Source organism: Chlamydotis macqueenii, chromosome 10, assembly GCF_036417535.1.
Source record: "Chlamydotis macqueenii isolate bChlMac1 chromosome 10, bChlMac1.mat, whole genome shotgun sequence".
Taxonomy (NCBI): domain Eukaryota; kingdom Metazoa; phylum Chordata; class Aves; order Otidiformes; family Otididae; genus Chlamydotis; species Chlamydotis macqueenii.
In genome coordinates, this window is record NC_141565.1 from 15,077,921 (window position 1) to 15,095,981 (window position 18,061).

At 40.9% G+C, this 18,061-nt stretch overlaps 1 protein-coding gene across 1 annotated transcript in view; it reads left to right on the plus strand.

Annotated features, from left to right (window-relative positions):
* Nucleotides 1-18,061, plus strand: part of PTPRG (protein tyrosine phosphatase receptor type G) — a 401,938-nt gene that overhangs the window by 364,902 nt on the left and 18,975 nt on the right. The window contains exon 15 of the mRNA XM_086755857.1: nucleotides 9,566-9,657. Within this exon, the coding sequence (XP_086611983.1) occupies nucleotides 9,566-9,657 (92 nt within the window). The remainder of the gene's footprint in view (nucleotides 1-9,565; nucleotides 9,658-18,061) is intronic.

An 18,061-nucleotide genomic window follows, 5' to 3' on the forward strand; every position in this document is an offset into this window, starting at 1 on the left:
GAAGAAGAGGTCTGTTTTCCCCCAGGTACCTGTTGCTAAATGACAGTCTTCTCTGACGTCAGCTGCTGCTCCCACGTAGGCAGCCCACTGAAATGCCTTAAAAACATTAAATGACAAAAGTCTTCTCTGAACTGATGGCAGCTGATGGAAGTGATAAGCCTCTGAACTTTTCCTCTGGAAGCTGCTGGAGGGTGCGAGAAAGTCTTACTTGCCATGTTGATCCTAGAAACAAAATATAAGTGGCATTTTCACAAAAGCAAGCTTTTCGAAGTAATCTTGTTAGCTTGTGAAACCCTATCCTTACAAAATAAATCTGAATAGATCCCTATGGAACCATGAATCTACCTCCTGCAATTCAATAGACCAACTTCTACTCTCGATGATGTGCAAGCAGCCACACTGATGGCAATTTAGAACAGTGCGTCTGAAGACATTCAGTAGATTTGCCAGGGCCCTTCTTACAGCATGCAGTGAGCTGCCGGTGGGAGGAAGCCGAGCAGGTTTGGGTTGGCTGCTCCTGGCCCAGGTGTGGGGTGGCCATGCCAGGTGCCTGGGAGCCAGGCGCAGCGACGTCCTGACACAGCTCAAGAGGTTTCTGGTGGGGCTCTGTTGTCTCTGCATGCCAGCGCTCTGCTCTGTGATGCGTTGGCGTGCTCAGAGGTAGCTTTTGTATTTATTTCTGCACCGCATTCTGCTCTTGTTTTGGCAAACTCTTTGTTTTCTCAGGTCTGTGAACTCTTAAAATCAATCTGCCAGCTACCTGCTATAGGCACACAATACAACTTTTCAGGTCCAAAATCTAAAAAAAAAAATCTTGTGTGAAGGAATAATTTTACTCATTTTCCATTTCACTTCCCATGGCATACATGTTTAATTATTGTGCATGAAGCCACATCACCCATAGGTGTGTGCTTATCTGTGCAAATTCGCTTTGAGACCCAAATAGTTATCATTATTCATAATTATCTGCTCTGCTTGATCTAGAGAAACACAGGACAAAGGAGATACCATTAACTGAGTCACCCACTGGATATTACAACTGAGGTATAAATCTCAACTCACATGAGCCTTGTGCCTGACAGTAACGCATCTGTAATCAGTGGCAGCTTTCCTAAAGTCCCCTGCCATTCAGCCCAACAAAATTATTTCTCCGTATCATTTCTCTTTGCCTCCACACGCAGTTTATTTTGACCACGTGCACATCATCTTTGCATGGTTCTCTTCACTGTAACATTTGGTCTTGACAAGATCTCTTTCAGAGCAAACCAGCTCCTGTTCCTGTTTGGGTTTTTTCCATAGCTGGGTCAGTATCTGGTTAAAACGTTTCAGGACTTGATCCTTTTCTGTAGAGTGGGGTGAGTAAGAATAATGGGTCATAGCTGCAGACCCATATGTTTTCAGCACTGCAAAACAAAATGCATCCCCATCGCTTCCAGTTTTTTGATCAAGGTGCATGCAGTTTTGGGTTTAAACGGCAGTAAATTAATTTAACTGGTACTGGAGTTTACGTATAGTGTATTCAAAAATAACTAGTGGCAGAATCTGATGCAGAAACATTCTCATGCTTCCTCAAGAATGACTCAATGTGGGTGCAGGAGCCCAGTAAGTAGTGAAGCAGCCAAGCACATTGCAGTGAAAAGGTGTCTTGGCAACCTCCTGCGGTCATGTGAGGATGGAAAGGCCAGTGCAGCCAGGACCTTCCTTCATTTCCCTCTCTCCTCTCATGTTTACAAGAAGGAGTCCCATCAAGAGTCCATCTTATTAACTCTTAGCTTCTATTAAGTCTGCAGAATTTGGAAACCTTTGTTCTTGTTCCTTAAATAACTATGGTTGTCTTGAACCTTTCCTGGTGAATATCAGTGGTTAGATTTGCTGTGTTTTTACGAGCTCAGGTCCTGCACTTCTGATATCTTTTGGTAGCATCCACCCTGTGACAAACAGTTTCTGTTAAGAGACGTTTCCTTTGACAAGGAAACTGCAGATTCCCAACAGAGGCTTGGCATCTTACTGTTTTCTGCCGAGACGTAGCTGTCTCAAGTTGCATCCCAAGAGCTAAAGAGCAGAGCACCAGGACACGTCTGTGGCCGCTACAGTGACAGTGTACTGAGCACGGTGATCCTGATACAGGGAAAAGTGCTCACTGCAGCTGAGGACTTATTTCCCAAGGGCATGAAGTTCTTCACTGAGCACAGAGGTAATGCTCTTCAGCTGTTTAAGATTTTATTTCTGCTTTCTACTCCCTGCGGATTTATGTTCCAGCACCATATTGTGAATTGTACCTATCTTCAGCTTCAATTAAATTCATGAAAGCAAAATTGCAAACACAGCCATCCTCTGAAGCTAAGAAAATATCAAGGTATTTTAGGGAACATCTACCTTCCTTTTCTGTCTGCTACCAACCCTGCTCCTGCAGCACACTGAAGAATTTATGGTATGGCATCTAGTCATGGTACTTGTAATAGAAGCTTCAGGAGTTGGCTAAATCAGCTGAAAACAAGTTTTCAGGGTGGCTCTGTGAAGTGTGGACAGATCCTTTTCTGAGAGCCATCATGCTGGGCTGCAGACCCTGGAGTTGGACCTCCATGTGCTTTAATATAAGGCATGTATGTAACTGAGGGCATAGCCGGGACCTCAGGATGGAAATGTGTGAGATTAAAATTGTGTTCCTGAGCAGGCAATACAAAATAAGATTGTGTTTAATGTCTGTGCTGAGGGAAAATTCACATTATTTCATTCTCTTGGATTGAAATAGGTTTTTTGCTTAAAGGGAAGAAGTGTATTGCTATTACATTTATAATTAATGCTAACCTAATCTAAGATTTGTACAAGCAGATTTAAACTGAGCTCTGATTTTGACACATATAAAATTTTATCATTAACATCTTTATATTCCTGACTGACACACAGCTAATAGCATTGTAGTAGATTAAATCTTGAAGCAAGAGAGATGAATGTGGCTAAGATATTACACAGGTGATTTTTCATGTTCTGCTTTTTCATGTGGCTCTCCTTTATCAGAAACCTGCACTGGTGTTCATTTGACTTGATTATAACAAATAGATAGCAATTATCTTGCTGAAAGGACTTCTGTGTTTTTCTTTCAACATGCCCACCTGTCCAGGACTCCCAAATGTATTCACAGTGTTTTCCATGCCTTTTCACATTTAAAGGTGTTTTTTATTAAAAACAGTACTTTATAAACACGTGATTACAAAAATGTAAGCGTTAATGAAGAATAGTGTCCCCAATAATAAACTTACAGTAATTTATTAATTATCTTTATTTTAATTTATAATTTGTCTTAATTACCGAGGTCAGTGACTTCAGAAGGAAGCCAGCCTTAGAGGGTTTCAGCAGGTAGCTTGAGCCCCTCAAAAGAAATCTACAGTATTGACTTTTGAGTATTTATGCAGGTACGATCTCCACAGAAAGCAGACACCTTTTCAATATTAAGGGTTTTTTAATGACTTTGTTTTATTAAGAATTTATTGATACTCATGTTAAACAAATAAAACTGTTCCTATATTTCTGGCCATTTTTTATACAGCAAGCAATGTGATCAGTTAGAAAAATTAATTTTTCCAAATGAAATACAGTGGCTTCAGCTACATTTTTATTTTACATAGTTAAGCAAGTGAAGCCAGTATACTGCAGAATTAAGGGCTGTGACTCTATAAACGTGTATAATTCAAATGCATTAAATCTAAAATGGTTTGAAGAAAGCTGGACACTGTGCATTCTTACTTGTGGCATTACTCATGGAGTTCAGTGTTTGCGTGAGTTAGGGCAGGATCTGGCTGTGGAGTTGCCTGCTCAAACATTTGAAATTCAGTCAGTGCCAAAATTTGAGCTGCATGTGACGTTTCTGGCCCCTGGAAGTGTGTGCACTTTGGACTATATGCTCGATCTGTAGGTTTAGAGATTTTTGTCTAAGCTTCTCTGTAGCAGTGGACACCTGACCTTAGTGGAGCTGATAGGAGTTTTTCAGTAACCTCTACTGGGGCAGAATTTTACCCCAGGGTGTGCTATTAATCCTTGCAGTATTCTTTATGAGTACCCACTTTCCTAGAGACAGACCAAATACAGACATATTGGGCTTTACATCCCCATTCAGTACTGTGTGTTGTGCGCGCTCTGTTTTGCGTGGTATAGCTGCGTAGATCCTGTTTAAATCTGGGCAACAAGTGCTGGTTATGGGAATGAATCTGCTGGAACTGAACTCCGCGTGGTAACTTCTGCTGCAGTGCTGCATGTTGGAGGCAAGCTTTTGCTAGAGCTCAGCAGCTTTCACTCTGAGAGATATTGTAGCTTACGGAATGGCTGTTAGACTCAGTTTTAAGTAATATGCATCCTAAATATTGATGCTAGGTATTCCAGCTGCTTGCAGAATTTTTCCATCCCTCTTTGTGAAAAATAAAAACCCATGAACCCCACTGAATGTGGTAAAAAACGAATAATTCCTGGGGTTGCATTTGATGTCTTTTCCAGCAGCGGAGAATGAGAGGGTGGAGGATGAATTGATATCCCAGGGTCACGTGCTGCTAGGAACAGAAGGGTGCTTGTATGCTATGGATGTGGGACCACATTTGTCAGATACGTTATTTTTCTGCGAGTTAAGAGGTCAAATCCAGTCCTACTATGAGCCTGCTAGTGGGTATTTCCAATCTCAGGAAAACTTTTTACAGAAGAGGAGAACTGTGAGGATATGTTATTGAGAATGGAGGCTCCAGGATGAACATCACTAACAATGGCACTGGTTTGATGATTGTCATAAGCCAGGTTGGGTTTGTGCTGCCTTCAGAAAGGACAGGTTCCCTGTCACTTCACTATTCCTCATGGCAATGAGTAGGATCAACCCATCTACCCCACTGACAACTAATCCTTCCCCTTCCCCACAAATCAATTAATCCTTTCTTATATTAATCAACCAGACCAGCAGGCTGATTCAGTTCACTGCTCAGCCCCTTGGGCAGGGAGAGGGGAATGGGAGAATCCCCTCGTCCTTTGGCTGAAGCAGCTGTGAAGAGCATGCTGAGAATTGATGGAGGCGCTTCTGAGATGCAAAGGATGACACGGGGTTGCTGAGCGGTGCAGTCAGTGGCTGCTGTCGGAGCAGATGGGCCAAGGCACATGACAGCTATAGCACACGAATCCAGGTGGCTTTGCAAATGAGAGAGTGAAGTGCAGTGACTAACAAACAAATGGAATAAGCTTTCACATTAAAAGTAACGTGTGAGATACAAGGAGTATATTGGATTTAATAGACTGGGTAAGATAATAGCTGACAAACAGAAAGCATTTGCAAACAGAATGAAAGACATGGGAGAATCTTCTTTCCAAGACTTCTTCATGTGCGTCAAATGTCAGGTCTTCAGAAACACCAAAGCTCCAAACGAGGCAAAGGTAATATGAGGAAGCGCTTTGGTTTTGACCTTCTGGATTAATTCCTGACCCAAAGCCATCTATTCCAATCCAATGCCACTAAACTATCCAGTGAGCTCTCAGGCTATAAATGAATCAAAATGAATCTGAGATCTTATTATGTGGAAATGCCATCACTGATACGATATCTCATTTTTCTTTTGAAATTGGGCCCTATTGCTTTAACATTATAAAGGCAGCTTATTAAGTGGGAGATAGGGGAAAATCCTTCCTGGTAGAATTACTAATTTTTGAAACTTTAAATGTAATCCTGTTCAAACTTTATTGTTCCTGTATACTTCAGACTTATTTTGAAGGTGGCTGTCTTCTGAAGGAATGTATTAAGTATTCTGCATTGTCAATTGCCATGTCTTAGAAAATGAGGTGTAAGTGAAGGTTTTCCTCTTCCATTTTTTCTTTTATCAGACTTGACTTTCTTCTTGGCATTCTCCCTTTGTGGCAGGAAATAAGTTGCACTGTGGTCTCCTCTCAGGCGCTTGTCTTGGACCAGCAAGTGGAGATGGGAAGTCCACCAAAGAGTTAAATATCTAGCATAGTGATTATAAACATAACCCCCACCTTTCAGCTTCAGCAGTGTCTGATTATAAAGAATATTATTATAAGTTATATTATTTATAATAATAAATATATATATACAATTATTTTAATGTTCTGGAGACTTTTGCCCCTGCACATCTAGGATTACATCTTTCTCTTCGTAACCCAAAGGGTTAGTACATTAGTATGGTGCCAGATTCAGCTCATATTTTGTAGAGAAAATCCAGAATCACTTTATTGACACTGATAAAACAGACAGCGAAACCTAAGCTCGACAGAACTGTAATTATATCTGCGGTGTTAGAGGTGAAGGTATGTTATTAAAACATTTCCCTCTTCTCTTTGAATAATGTGTAGGTCTTGCAAAAATGTAAGGATCATACTGAGAATATCAACTGTCACTCTAGCTTCGGGATGGGAAAAAGTATATGGTGCAAAAGGGAATATGTGCAGAATGACTATGAGAGCTCTTAATTAGCCATTATAGGATTCCATTAATCTCTTCAATCGACTAAAAGAATTATAGTCATTGAAGTCTATTTGTCTCTAAGATGGAAAGAAGGCTTAACCAGAGCCTTTGGGCTGATGATAGTGCAAGGAAAAGCATATTCTGTGCATCTAGCTACATCTGTTGGTTTTCTTAGAGAAGGTCACAGCCATCTTCAGATAACGTCAGAGCAGACACCGTTCCAGAGTGCTGAGTATATTAGTACGTGTTTTACCAGAGGTCTGGCAAGCTGCCCGTGGCTAAGCACGCATACACCCCAGCTACAGTAATTTGTGTTCCTGGCTGGGAGTTTGGAGCTGGGGATCGTGAATAGAAAAACAGAGGCCCAAATTGCTTTAACACTTCCCTGTTCCACTGGTCAGTGTAATGGACTGTATCTTACATACAGCAGCTTTCGGACGGGCGTGGAGCCGGGGCTGCCTGCTGTCCCCAAGCCTGCCCATGGCTTCCGCGCACTGGCTGCCAGACCTTACACGGTCACTAGGACTGCGTTATCCCAGCAGTTTGGAAGCTGGAAATTATAAGTAGTTTTTGAGTTTATAACGTTGGTAGTTCTGATTTCCTAATATGACACAATTACATTTGCTCCAGCATGGTTTTCCTGAGTTTAGGGGCTGCTTCAGCAGCATAAGCTCCCTCTCACCCAGTGAGCTCATCTGTCAACAGTATTTCCTATGTAATTTATTTGATGTTTAATTATTGCCCGAGTTCTCAAACAGGGTAAGAAACTGCATTGGGTTAAGGCTTCTGGAGGGAAACGGAAGTGAAAATGCAGAAGAGGAAGAAGGAGGAGAAACAATGAAGGACAGTAAACAATAGAAAAGTGAATTAAAAGTGGCTATAAAGGTGGAGACATACTGCCACCATGCAGTGATGATGATAAAAAGAAAAATAACCATATTTTGCCATGGATCTCTGGTACAGACCCATCCTTGAAATTGGTGGGAATTCAACGGACCGGAGAGGATGTTATCTCTAATGTATTTTTTGGCTCACAGATCACAATTAAAATTAAATTCTGCCTTCTGCAAAATTAAATTGGACACACTGGTCTGCTGCAGTGAATCCTTGATCTGGGTTGGTCTCAGTTGAGCTAGACTACTGAAGAAAAAAACCCAAATGATAACTATGGAACTTTTCTTGTGAGAGTATGTGAAATTGCTATCATAGCACAAGTTATTTTCAAGGGAATCTAGGATGTACGGGTGTTGTGGTTTTGTTTAGTGAGGGGGGGCCTAAGGTGGTAGAGATAATGGGTTACTTTTCAGGAGAGGAAAGATTGTTTTTCAGGCTCCCGCTATTGATTGCTGTTCCTATTAGATGGTTCCATTCAAGTGTCTTGGCTGCAGAAATATTAATACAAATGTTGTTATGAGATGATGATGTTCTCAATATTACATAGAATAAATGTTAACACTTAAATATTGTAAAGTGCCAGCATTTCTGCATGCTGCAGCTTTTTGCTAAGATAAGCATATACTTGTCAAATGTTTTGAATTCTGTATTATTCAGTAAATGAGCGTGTGGTTAATTAAAGTAGCATTACTATACTGGGAGGGGATCAGATTGCAAACATATCTTTAACAATTGGCTCCTGTAAATAAAACAGAAGAGAGCTGATTGAAATCTGAAAATGTCAATAGACAAAAAAAGCCACCTTAGAGTGTTACCTGATAAAATAAGAGTAGAGAAGTAAAGACATGGTCAATATTAACTGCCATCAGATGGAAAGAAATCAGATTGTCAGGGATCTATAAAATTCTTGCCAAAGTAGAACCTCATTTACACATACAGATCTTCATACCCTTTGCTAAGAAAAGCATATGTGACAGCTTAGAGGTTTTAGCTGCCAAAGATCTTTCACTCTGAATACAGTAAATGTCACATCTATTTATTTATCGTTAAATTTTGCTAAGTATCTGTAGAAATATTTGGATTTTTTCTATCATAATGTAGATGTTTAAAACGAAAAGAATCCAGATTATAATGCAGCTGTAGCACCAAACCATATGGCTGCTAAATGGGAGCAAAGATACGCTACTGAATTACTGGAAGTAAACATAAACGGGATGCAATCTTCAGAAGAATATTAAATAGAATATATAAATACCAGAATATTGCCATTAAATCATGCAATCAGACAATAGTAGCCATCAGGCAATAGATTATTTGACATGCTGAAAGTAATCACAGTTGTACAGCAATTTACATTTTCTAAATGCCAGACTGAAAATATTAACTAATGAATCTTGGCAAGCACAGTGTTTCTACCAACTGCAGTGCTGGATCTAACAACATCTAGGCCGTTTTTGAGAGAGAAATAAGGCAGCCATCCTACACCCCAGCTTTATTAGAATCCGTCCAGAGTCCCAGGTCCTCGAAACAGTCTTGTTTGTCTTTAATTCAATTCAAGCCTTTGACTTATTTCTTTTAAGAGAACATCTGTGGGTGATTTATTGGTATATTGGGTGGAATTTGCACTGTGCTGAGCAAGAACAAATGGTCCAGTGGAATACATATTCAATGTTATGAACAGTGTCTGGCATGAGAGAGAACTCAAATTAGTGTGGCGGTTGCGTTGCCTGTTCTTTTGCTCAGAGATTGTTTCGTGATAAGTCCATTTGGATTCTGTGTAAAAAGGAAAAAGATAGTAATTTTCAGGAGAAAAGCCTGTCCGTCTGGTAAAAACTTTCTGGGGGCAACTGTCAACTGTACTTTCATATTTTGGGTCTCTTCTGTTCTTTTTATACAATGTGGAAGGAGAGGAGGCCTCTTCCACAGCCATCTTCGAACTGCAAACAAGACCTAAACAATCCTTGAACTTCAATTGGACTTTGTAAATTATCATCATGGGGAATAAACTCTCAGTATTCATAACTGCAGTGCTTAGAATAAGAAATATAATATGAAGAGTTTACTTCAAAATTGGCCAGATTCATCAAGATTTCTTATTATCGCATATTGAACTAGCTCAGCCCCTGGGAACTCATATCAAAGTGATACTGAGTGAAGACTTTCTCTCCTGAAGTTTTATGTATGAGACAAATAACAGCTCTGAATATCTCTTTCTTTCTACAGATGATATGGAAGCAATTCCGGTCAAGCAGTTTGTTAAACACATCAGTGAGCTGTATTCTAATAACCAGCATGGGTTCTCAGAAGACTTTGAGGTAGGATTTAATGATCCACCAATAAAATGTTGTTTTTCTAAAGTTAATTGTGTATTAATAGCTAGGGACTGTATGATATCTGTGTGATGCTGTCATGGCAGGTAAATGCAATGCTCAAATGTAGCAGAAGAGAGATGGAAATAGCAATTTGCCACCACATATGAGCAGTGTGGGACTGGACATTTACAGATGCTTTCTAACCACCACAGATTTGGTGCTCTTAAGGGGGGATAGTCCTAGGTTTTTGTTAAATAGGAAAAGCTGCCTGCAATCCCCCAGGAACAACATGAAGATACAAGCAGTTGTTTTCAACTTGAGGCTTTTCTTATCATCTGCAGATTATCTTGCTCTTGTTGGCCCAGAAGTTGCTCCTCTTAGTCACACTGAGAAGTCACATACCCCCTGAGTAGCCCAAAAAGAGTAAAATAATGCTCACTGTGAGTAAGAGTGGTAGAATTTGGTCTTTTATGAAAACCCAAACTCTGGGTCAGGTCCCGGAGTCATCGTTCATGCTCTGTTCAGCCAGGAAAGAGTAGCTGGTATTCTCTGGCTGGTTTTTAGGCATTTCATTCATTCAGTCTAATCACAGTCACTGCTGAACTTGCGAAAGTATTGAGAAGCAGGAGGAGCCCTAGGAAATTGCATGGAGCTGTGCTACTGGCATCCCCACCAGCAAAAGGAGGCGTGTGTGTGTGTGCTGCGTGTGAATCAGAGAGGCAGCTCTGCTTACAAACCAGGCAATGAACTAAAAAAGGTGGGCTAATATCTACAGCTTCTTCGCTTACTGCACTAAAGACAAGACTGTATGCAGGAATTGTTTTTAATGGGATCATTTAAAGCATTTATTGTTGCTGTTTGGTTACTGTCTATAAAGAGTGGCTGCTTTGTCTGATGGCCAAAACCCATTGTGTAAGTTAGAAACATTTTGTATTCATGAGGAAGGCAAATGTGTAAGGTGTTAAAGTGATTTAGTTCAATTGACTGCTGGCTGGATGGCTGAGCAGGAATATTGAGGCATTTAACAATGTTGATGGTATTCAGGACAAACATTCATTCTCCAGAGAGCAGAACTTGATCAGGATGATCAAATGCGACTCACTCTTCTCAATTATTTATGAATTGCGACCCCAGTGCTATTCATCACAGCTGGGTTTTACACCATTTAATTATTCAAAATAATCAGCAACACATCTGTAAACTTGATCTGGCTTTAAGCAGGCTTTGCTTCAGCTGTCGCAAAATCACTGCTATTAACAAATGTTGGACACCTTCTGCACGTGTTTTAGCAAAGAAAAACACTGCTCTAATAGCCCTATTTTTTCCCTTCCTCCTGGAGCTCCCTGCTGTGAGTGCCATGCTGTGGCAGCCAGAGAGATGGCTTTGGCCAATTAGTCCTGTTCTGGGGGGTGCAGGGTCCCCTCTGAAGGGAAGTTAAACTCCACCGACTGCACTGCACAAGCCAAATTCTGTTCTCCGTGCTAGCTTAAAATTTGGAGCATCTCCTTTGAAGTCAGTATAGCTACTCCAGATGTATTTCTCCATAGTTGAGGGCTCAGCTTCCTAACGAGTAAATGAAATCTCCTCCTAGAGAAAGGAGAAGGGATAGGAACAAGATGATTGCTCTCTGGGATAAACCCTTCGGCTCCCTCATATACTTATGTACTGCCCTGCCGATGCCTCATGGGCCTGATTGTCTTCCTTATGGTTCACAGTGATGGGACATAAGAACGAAACCCAGTTTTTTTCACAGACCCTGTAGGTAAAACGTTTCTCAAGTGCCTGAACAGACTCAGAGATCAGAATCTCAGTTTTGAAAGTGGCTGAGGGATAGAGGAGCCTGAGGTTACATTTATACAGCAGCTATTGAAAGCAGCTAGTGGTGTAGCTTCTCACATCTGGTCAGATCCAGCCATGGTGTATGTGCTGGAATTAATCTGCCAGCTAGAGTGAAGAATTAGCTAACATTTTATGGAGAAGCAGTAGGACTCCTGCTGAAACAGAAAATCTGCTGTTACAGGGCTGCTAGCCGTGGGTGCATGGCCACATCATGCTAAGTGGAGGGTGGGTGCAAATCCATAATGCACACTCAAATTTGTTTCAAATACGTTAGCAGCTTGCCACTGTGCCAGCTGACTTTGTCCAGGATCAGACATTGTCTGCCCACACCTTTCTAACCTGTTGCCGTTCCTGCACGTAACAACATAAAAGCAGCATGAACTTCTTGTCATGAGGTCTTGCTGCTTTAGCAGAAATAGGATTGTGTGCTGATACCTGATCTGGATCACATGCTGAGAGACTGGGCAGTATGCGTCAATAACGTACCTCCAAACCCCTTCATCCTTGGGGATCTTCTGAAAAGAGGTATTAGGTTCGGCAGTCACATGAGCTTTTTACAAAAAAAAAAAAATCTACTTTTTACATCTAAAAAGAAGAGGGAAGAGGATGGCAAGGAGATGCTGGGAAAAAAAATGTGATCAATACTACAGAATAAATAAAACTTCCCAAAAAATGCTAGTGCATGGGATTTTTTTTTTAAAGGAAACAAAGATCAAAAATCTCTTCAGAAATTTCTGTGGCAGGAGGTTTTATGGTGGAGCCTGTGCAAGGAAAGACCAAGCTAGGCACACACACACTCTGCCCAGTATAGAAGGTAAACGTTCTCCATTTGTCTGTTGCTAGATTTGGTGTAAGTCTCTTCTTGTGTTTTTGGCAGCATGTTGTGGGGTTGTAGTGAGTTGGCTTTTATATGAAGAAGATTCCTTTGAAAGTAAATTGTGTGAATGCTCCCTCCTCCTCTTAAAATGAGCTGTAATTACAGCTAAATATTTTGTGAATGTGCTTAGGAAGCGTTTTATGTGCAGAGGAAAAGCAGAGTTTGAACTCGCAAATCTTTCCTTGAAAAGTACATCCAAAATGAATCCTTATTCCCTTTGGGTAATCGTAGTGCAAGTAGCCAGCTTTATTGTCTGATGATAGCTGGGCTTTCTTGTGTATACTGAATTGTTAAGATTTCCTTTGAGTCCTATGAATTTTCAATTTTTTATATAAACTAGGAATTTAAGGCCCAATTTAATGCTGAACAACAAATAACTTTTTAAATAAAGTCCATGAAGCTGCATTGCCAGTACTGATCTCTGAGATAACTTTGTTTTCCACCTTGGAATTTGTTCAACCTAATACTGAAAAAAGTTCACGGAGGTTTTTGGCTTGCTCTCAGGCACCTCCAGCACCCTCTTGCTCTGGCATAGAGTGCGAGGTACCACGTTTTTACAGGGCAGCACTGGGGCAGGGCTTGGTAGCAAGACCAAGCAGAGACTGAGAGGCTTCCTGAGCCAGAGATTATATCTGCTCCCTGTCTAGCCAGAGATTTTCTTGGCATCTTTATGTCTAATAGTCTTTGATAGATCTTTCTTCCACAAATTTGTTTGCCTCTTGAACTCTTTTAGACTTCTGGTGTCTAAAGCATCCCATGGCAATGAATTCTACAATCTGTTCCACAAGAACAGACTTCCTTTGCTTTTAACTTTTGCATTACAAAGTCCCTGTCTGCTTAGGTGCCCCACATGATTCTCTGCCTCCCCCATATTCCCCCTTAAACATCTATTTTCAAATCTGAAGGAGTCTAAACTATTTAATTTGTTCGTTTGAAGAAGCCATTCTAGACTCATGGTGACTTGTTCTCTCTGTACCATTTTTCCTTCCTTTACGTTATTCTTTTTGAGATGGGAAGAGCAAAACTGTGCACAGTATTAAATGAGTGGGTTTACTGCAGAGTTCTGCAGGAGCACAGTGACATTTTGTTTGGTTTTCTATTACTTTCCTCCTTCCTAACATACTATTTGTTTTTTGCCAACTACTAAGCCACTCAGCTGACACCTCCAGAAAACGATCAGCTGTGACCCCGAGGTCTCGTCACTGAATGGCAATAGCAAATTGGGAACCTGTCAGTATGTATGTGTAGTTAGGGTTGTTTTTCCCAAGTACATCACTTTGCATTTATCAACATTGAATTTCATTTGCCATTTTATCACTCAGCCACTCGGTACTGCGAGATTGTTCTGCTTCCCTTCACAAACGGTTTTTGTTCTAATTATCTTGAATAATTTTGTGTCATAAACACACTTTATCTCCTCTGCAGTCCATTTATGAATAGATTAGGTCCCCGTAAGGTCCCACTGGTGAAATCTGAACACCAGCAATTCCTAGGCGGTGAGTCCCACCTTTATCCTGTTAGTATACAAGGTGAGTTTTCCTTTCACTCCAAGACAGATAAATATTTTAAATAATGTTTTCTGAGAGGCCTTTTCACAACCATTTTGGAAATCCAAATATGCCGTTATCTTCCAGACTGTTCTTACCTATGGATTTCTTCAGGGATCTCCCCACAGTGCATTAGAGGCATTCACAAGCTCTGCTGTTTATTACAGCGTCTAGCAGTTTGCCCCACAGAGAACTCAGATTTAGTGGGCTGTAGTGCCCAAAATCCCTTCTGGATCTCATTTTAAAAACTAATGTCATATTTGTCATCTTCTGTTCCCCTGATAACCTGACTATATAGGGCATATGCCCTCCAAATTCTTGTATCAAAACCAGTGTGAAGTGCCACCTCCCACAGTAAAGCTTTTCACTCCCTCCCCCTGGCCGGTTACTGGAATAACACAGTAAGTTTTTTTGAGCAGTTATGTCCTTTTGCTCTAAGAAAGGAACACTAAGCCAAGAAATCACCTTCCGTCCCCAAAGCTAACTGTGAATTTTTATAGTATAATGCAGTATTTGGATTTCTGCGCTCAGACAATTTTATTTCCCACCTCCCTCATTCTGGAGTGGGTTGGTCAGTGCTGCTGCGGGAGCGATTAGAGTGGGTGAATGCAATCTCTGCAGACCTCTCCTGCCTGTGGCTGTGTGAGTGTAATGATTCATTGCCAATTTGGAGTCTGAACAGGCTCGCTGAACTTGGAGGCAGGCTGTCTAGGTCCCTCATCACATAAATTGAAAATATCTTTATACTCCAGTGGCACCTTCTTCTAAATGTCCTGAAATGTAAGAAAATAACATAAATCTATATCTTCAGTGATGTGGCAGGGATTTGCTAGCGTTATTCTCATGGCTGCTGCTGCTCGGGGCAGGGATCAGTAGCTCTTTTTAACCGGTGACCTCAGAATGTTATTCTCTAGCGAAGGGCTGCATTGAAGACAGATAACGCCACACTTTGCACATTTCTTGAGACACTAAAAACACTGTGTAGTTATACTGGCATCTCTTACAGATTAGACATAGCTTACACCAGACACATGCTTATAACTGCACCTACACGAAGGAATTTGGCAGCAGAAAGATGCCATTTCAAAAGCATGCTGCTAGCAGACATTACTGCACTGGGAAATGTTTTATAACCCTGGCCCAAAATTGCCATAATTAGAGGCATTCTCAGCCTGTGCGTTGCTGTGCTGAAACCAAAGGGAAGCAGCGCTGTGAAGGTGGAGGACGAAGGATTGCTGCAGAAGAGGGTCTTTGTGGAGTCCTCAATTCTTATCATACCGCTTGACCTACCCTAAGAAAATGGCATTGTGAATTAAGAGATTTAGTTGAAGAGAATCAAGAGAAGAAGTTCAGATATCTGGGCTGTCCATTACTAACCATAGTACCGCAGCCATACCCAAAATTTCTGCCTGGAAGCCTCACTTGGAGGAGCCATAGCCCCATGCCGGCAAGGCAAGGCTTCAGTCAGGCTCTGACACCTCCCTGCCTAATGAAGGGCAGGGTACCACAAGCAAGCAGTCCTCCACCATCAAGAATTTTTAGCTATCTATTCATTATTCCTCCACTATTATTCTTATGTTGAGACCTTTTGGTTTGTTTATTTTCCCCTTCTTTCTAGGCTGTCCCCAGCTCACCTCTCTCTGGAGTGCCGTTGGAGAGTTTATACTAGTGCTAAGTTATTGCAAAAATCTACACTATTCCTGTGGGATAGCTTCAAATACTATCTGCTGTCTCTGTTGGTATGCCGACTTCGTGTTTGCTATGATAAAACAAACAGCAAGAGCACTACCACAGAATTCTCTAATTTGGGATTAAAATAACAGATGAAAAAATATTTTTGAGGTGGATGAACTAGCTGCTTTCATGCTGAAAAATATCACAATAATATCAAAACAGAGCTGTGGATCTTCTCTAATTTAGTCCTTCAGATTAGGATATTCTCTTTGTTGGTGATTCCTCCTCATTGCTATTCATAGGTTTTCACAGTTCAGCCCCTGCTAGGACATCAGACCAGGGTAATGGGAAACAACAGCAGCACTGCGTAAGGCCAAATCAAGAGACCGAGTTCCTGCTCAGCCACTGTAGCAAAAAATCTTGCTCAGAACCTTATATTGCCAGCAAGACACTGGAGCAGTTTGATTTTACACTTAAATGGAAATTCTTTGAAGTTTAGAAGAAACTAATCTGTACTTGTTTCAGAAAGGCAATGAAAATGGGTCGTTAAACCTGGGTGTATCAAATTCCAATTAACATTAGCATGGACAATATAATTAAAAGGTAAATTAGCCATAATAGTGTAGACTAGCACACTTTTTACAGTAACTAACGGTCAATTGAAACCTTGTACTTTGGTTTCTTGGGTTGTCAATGATAAGTTGAAAGAACAGAATAAGAGCCTATATCCATTCATCTTTGGACAGTAATGCGTTCTGCAAAGTTAAACATATGGAGCAGCAGCATGCTGGCCAGCTGCCGTCAAAACCAGTGGAAAAGACTAAGTGGGACTAAAGAGAGCCAAAGAAAATACTCTACAGCTGAAGAGTTTGTGGATGAATTATGGATGTGGTGATACGGACGCTATCTGTCCTCCTCTAAGCTGCCGGTAGCAGTTTTGTGCTAATTGGGGAGGAGTTTGTTTAGGCTGTAATGAGCAGCCTGGGATCAGACCTGACCCAGTGGCCTGCCTCCGAACTTCAGTTGTAATAATAATTATATAACCACAGTGATGTTTTAAATGCAAATGAAGGACTTGGTAGCCAGTAAGATTTAGAAATCCCAGGGTGTTCATTGCATAAACAATAGAAAATGCTGGGAAAGTAAACATGTAATAGACATAAATGTGGTAAAATGGCATAATTAAGATGGTGACTTTTTGAAACTTTCTCCAGGGTGATATTTATTAACACCAGGCTGTCCTCTTCTGCCAAAGGGTACATAATACCCTAAACAGAGGCACAGATAACAGGCTGCAACTAGTCTTGTCTTCTTGCAGCGTTTTGTGCATTGATGAAAGACAACCGCCTTGACTTTAATAACAAAGGAATGTTAACTTACGCCTTAGTGCCTGGTGGAGTGAGCCTGTGGTTTAGTAATTTGCTGTTAGAATTTGGAGAGATGAACCTGGGAAGGTGAGAGAGCGTGGATAACTGCCCTCTGCTCTCAACCCCGTCCATCTGTGCAGCACAGCCAAACATTGTCGGTGGCCAACATGGAGCCAGAGGAGGTCCTCATGCCCCTTCTCTTTGGACAACCTCAGTGTCCCAAAGCATTGGTTGTGTCCTGGACTGAGGGGGAGGGCTGAAGTCGAAATGGCTTTTTATTGTTCTACGTTGGTTTTTAAGACGACAAAAGTAGTTAAGGTGCATTGGCAAGAGGGAAGCTTTTCATGAACAGTCTCCTTTTGCTGTGCTTTCGCAGTGTGCAGACATAGGAATCCACCATTACAGCAGCTTTCTAGAGTATTAAAATCATTTAGAGCGTTATGTGTTAAGAAAAGCCATTTTCAGATGATCAGCTCTCACAGCGTCAGACCTTCTTTTCCCTTGCTGTGTTTTTCACCGTCTTAGCTTAATCTTCCTCTTCTATTAACTTTATATTGGCCAGCTGGGAACATGTACAGTTGAGAAAACAGTCAGCATCAACATAAAAAGGTTAATTAAAATGATTAACCTCACCAACAATTCCCTTATGGAAAAATCCTATAGAATTTAATAGAAAGTGATACATTTACTATGTAGTATTTAAACTGTCAGAGAAAATTCTTTAGCAGGGAGGTAATTCCCTATTAAATTCTATGACTTTTTAGAGTGTTATCCACAGAACCTTATTGGATTCATCTATATTAAATTCTACAGCATTTGGCATAAATATTTCAATGCTAATAACTTCTAAAAAGAATTTTGTAGTGATACAGGGATATAGGGTTTGAGGTAAGGCTTTTCAGAAGCGGGGGGTTATTTTTTAGAAGTGACCTACAGTGGTACAGCAGTGATGTTATATGATTTCTAAATGAAAAAAAAAAAAAAGGTAAAATGAAATTACATTAAATCATCCAAATATGTAAGTAATACTGCTTTTCCAGTTATGACTTAGGCTGAGCTGATCCTGCCCATTGTGTAATCAGAAGTCCCCTGCTTACTGGAGC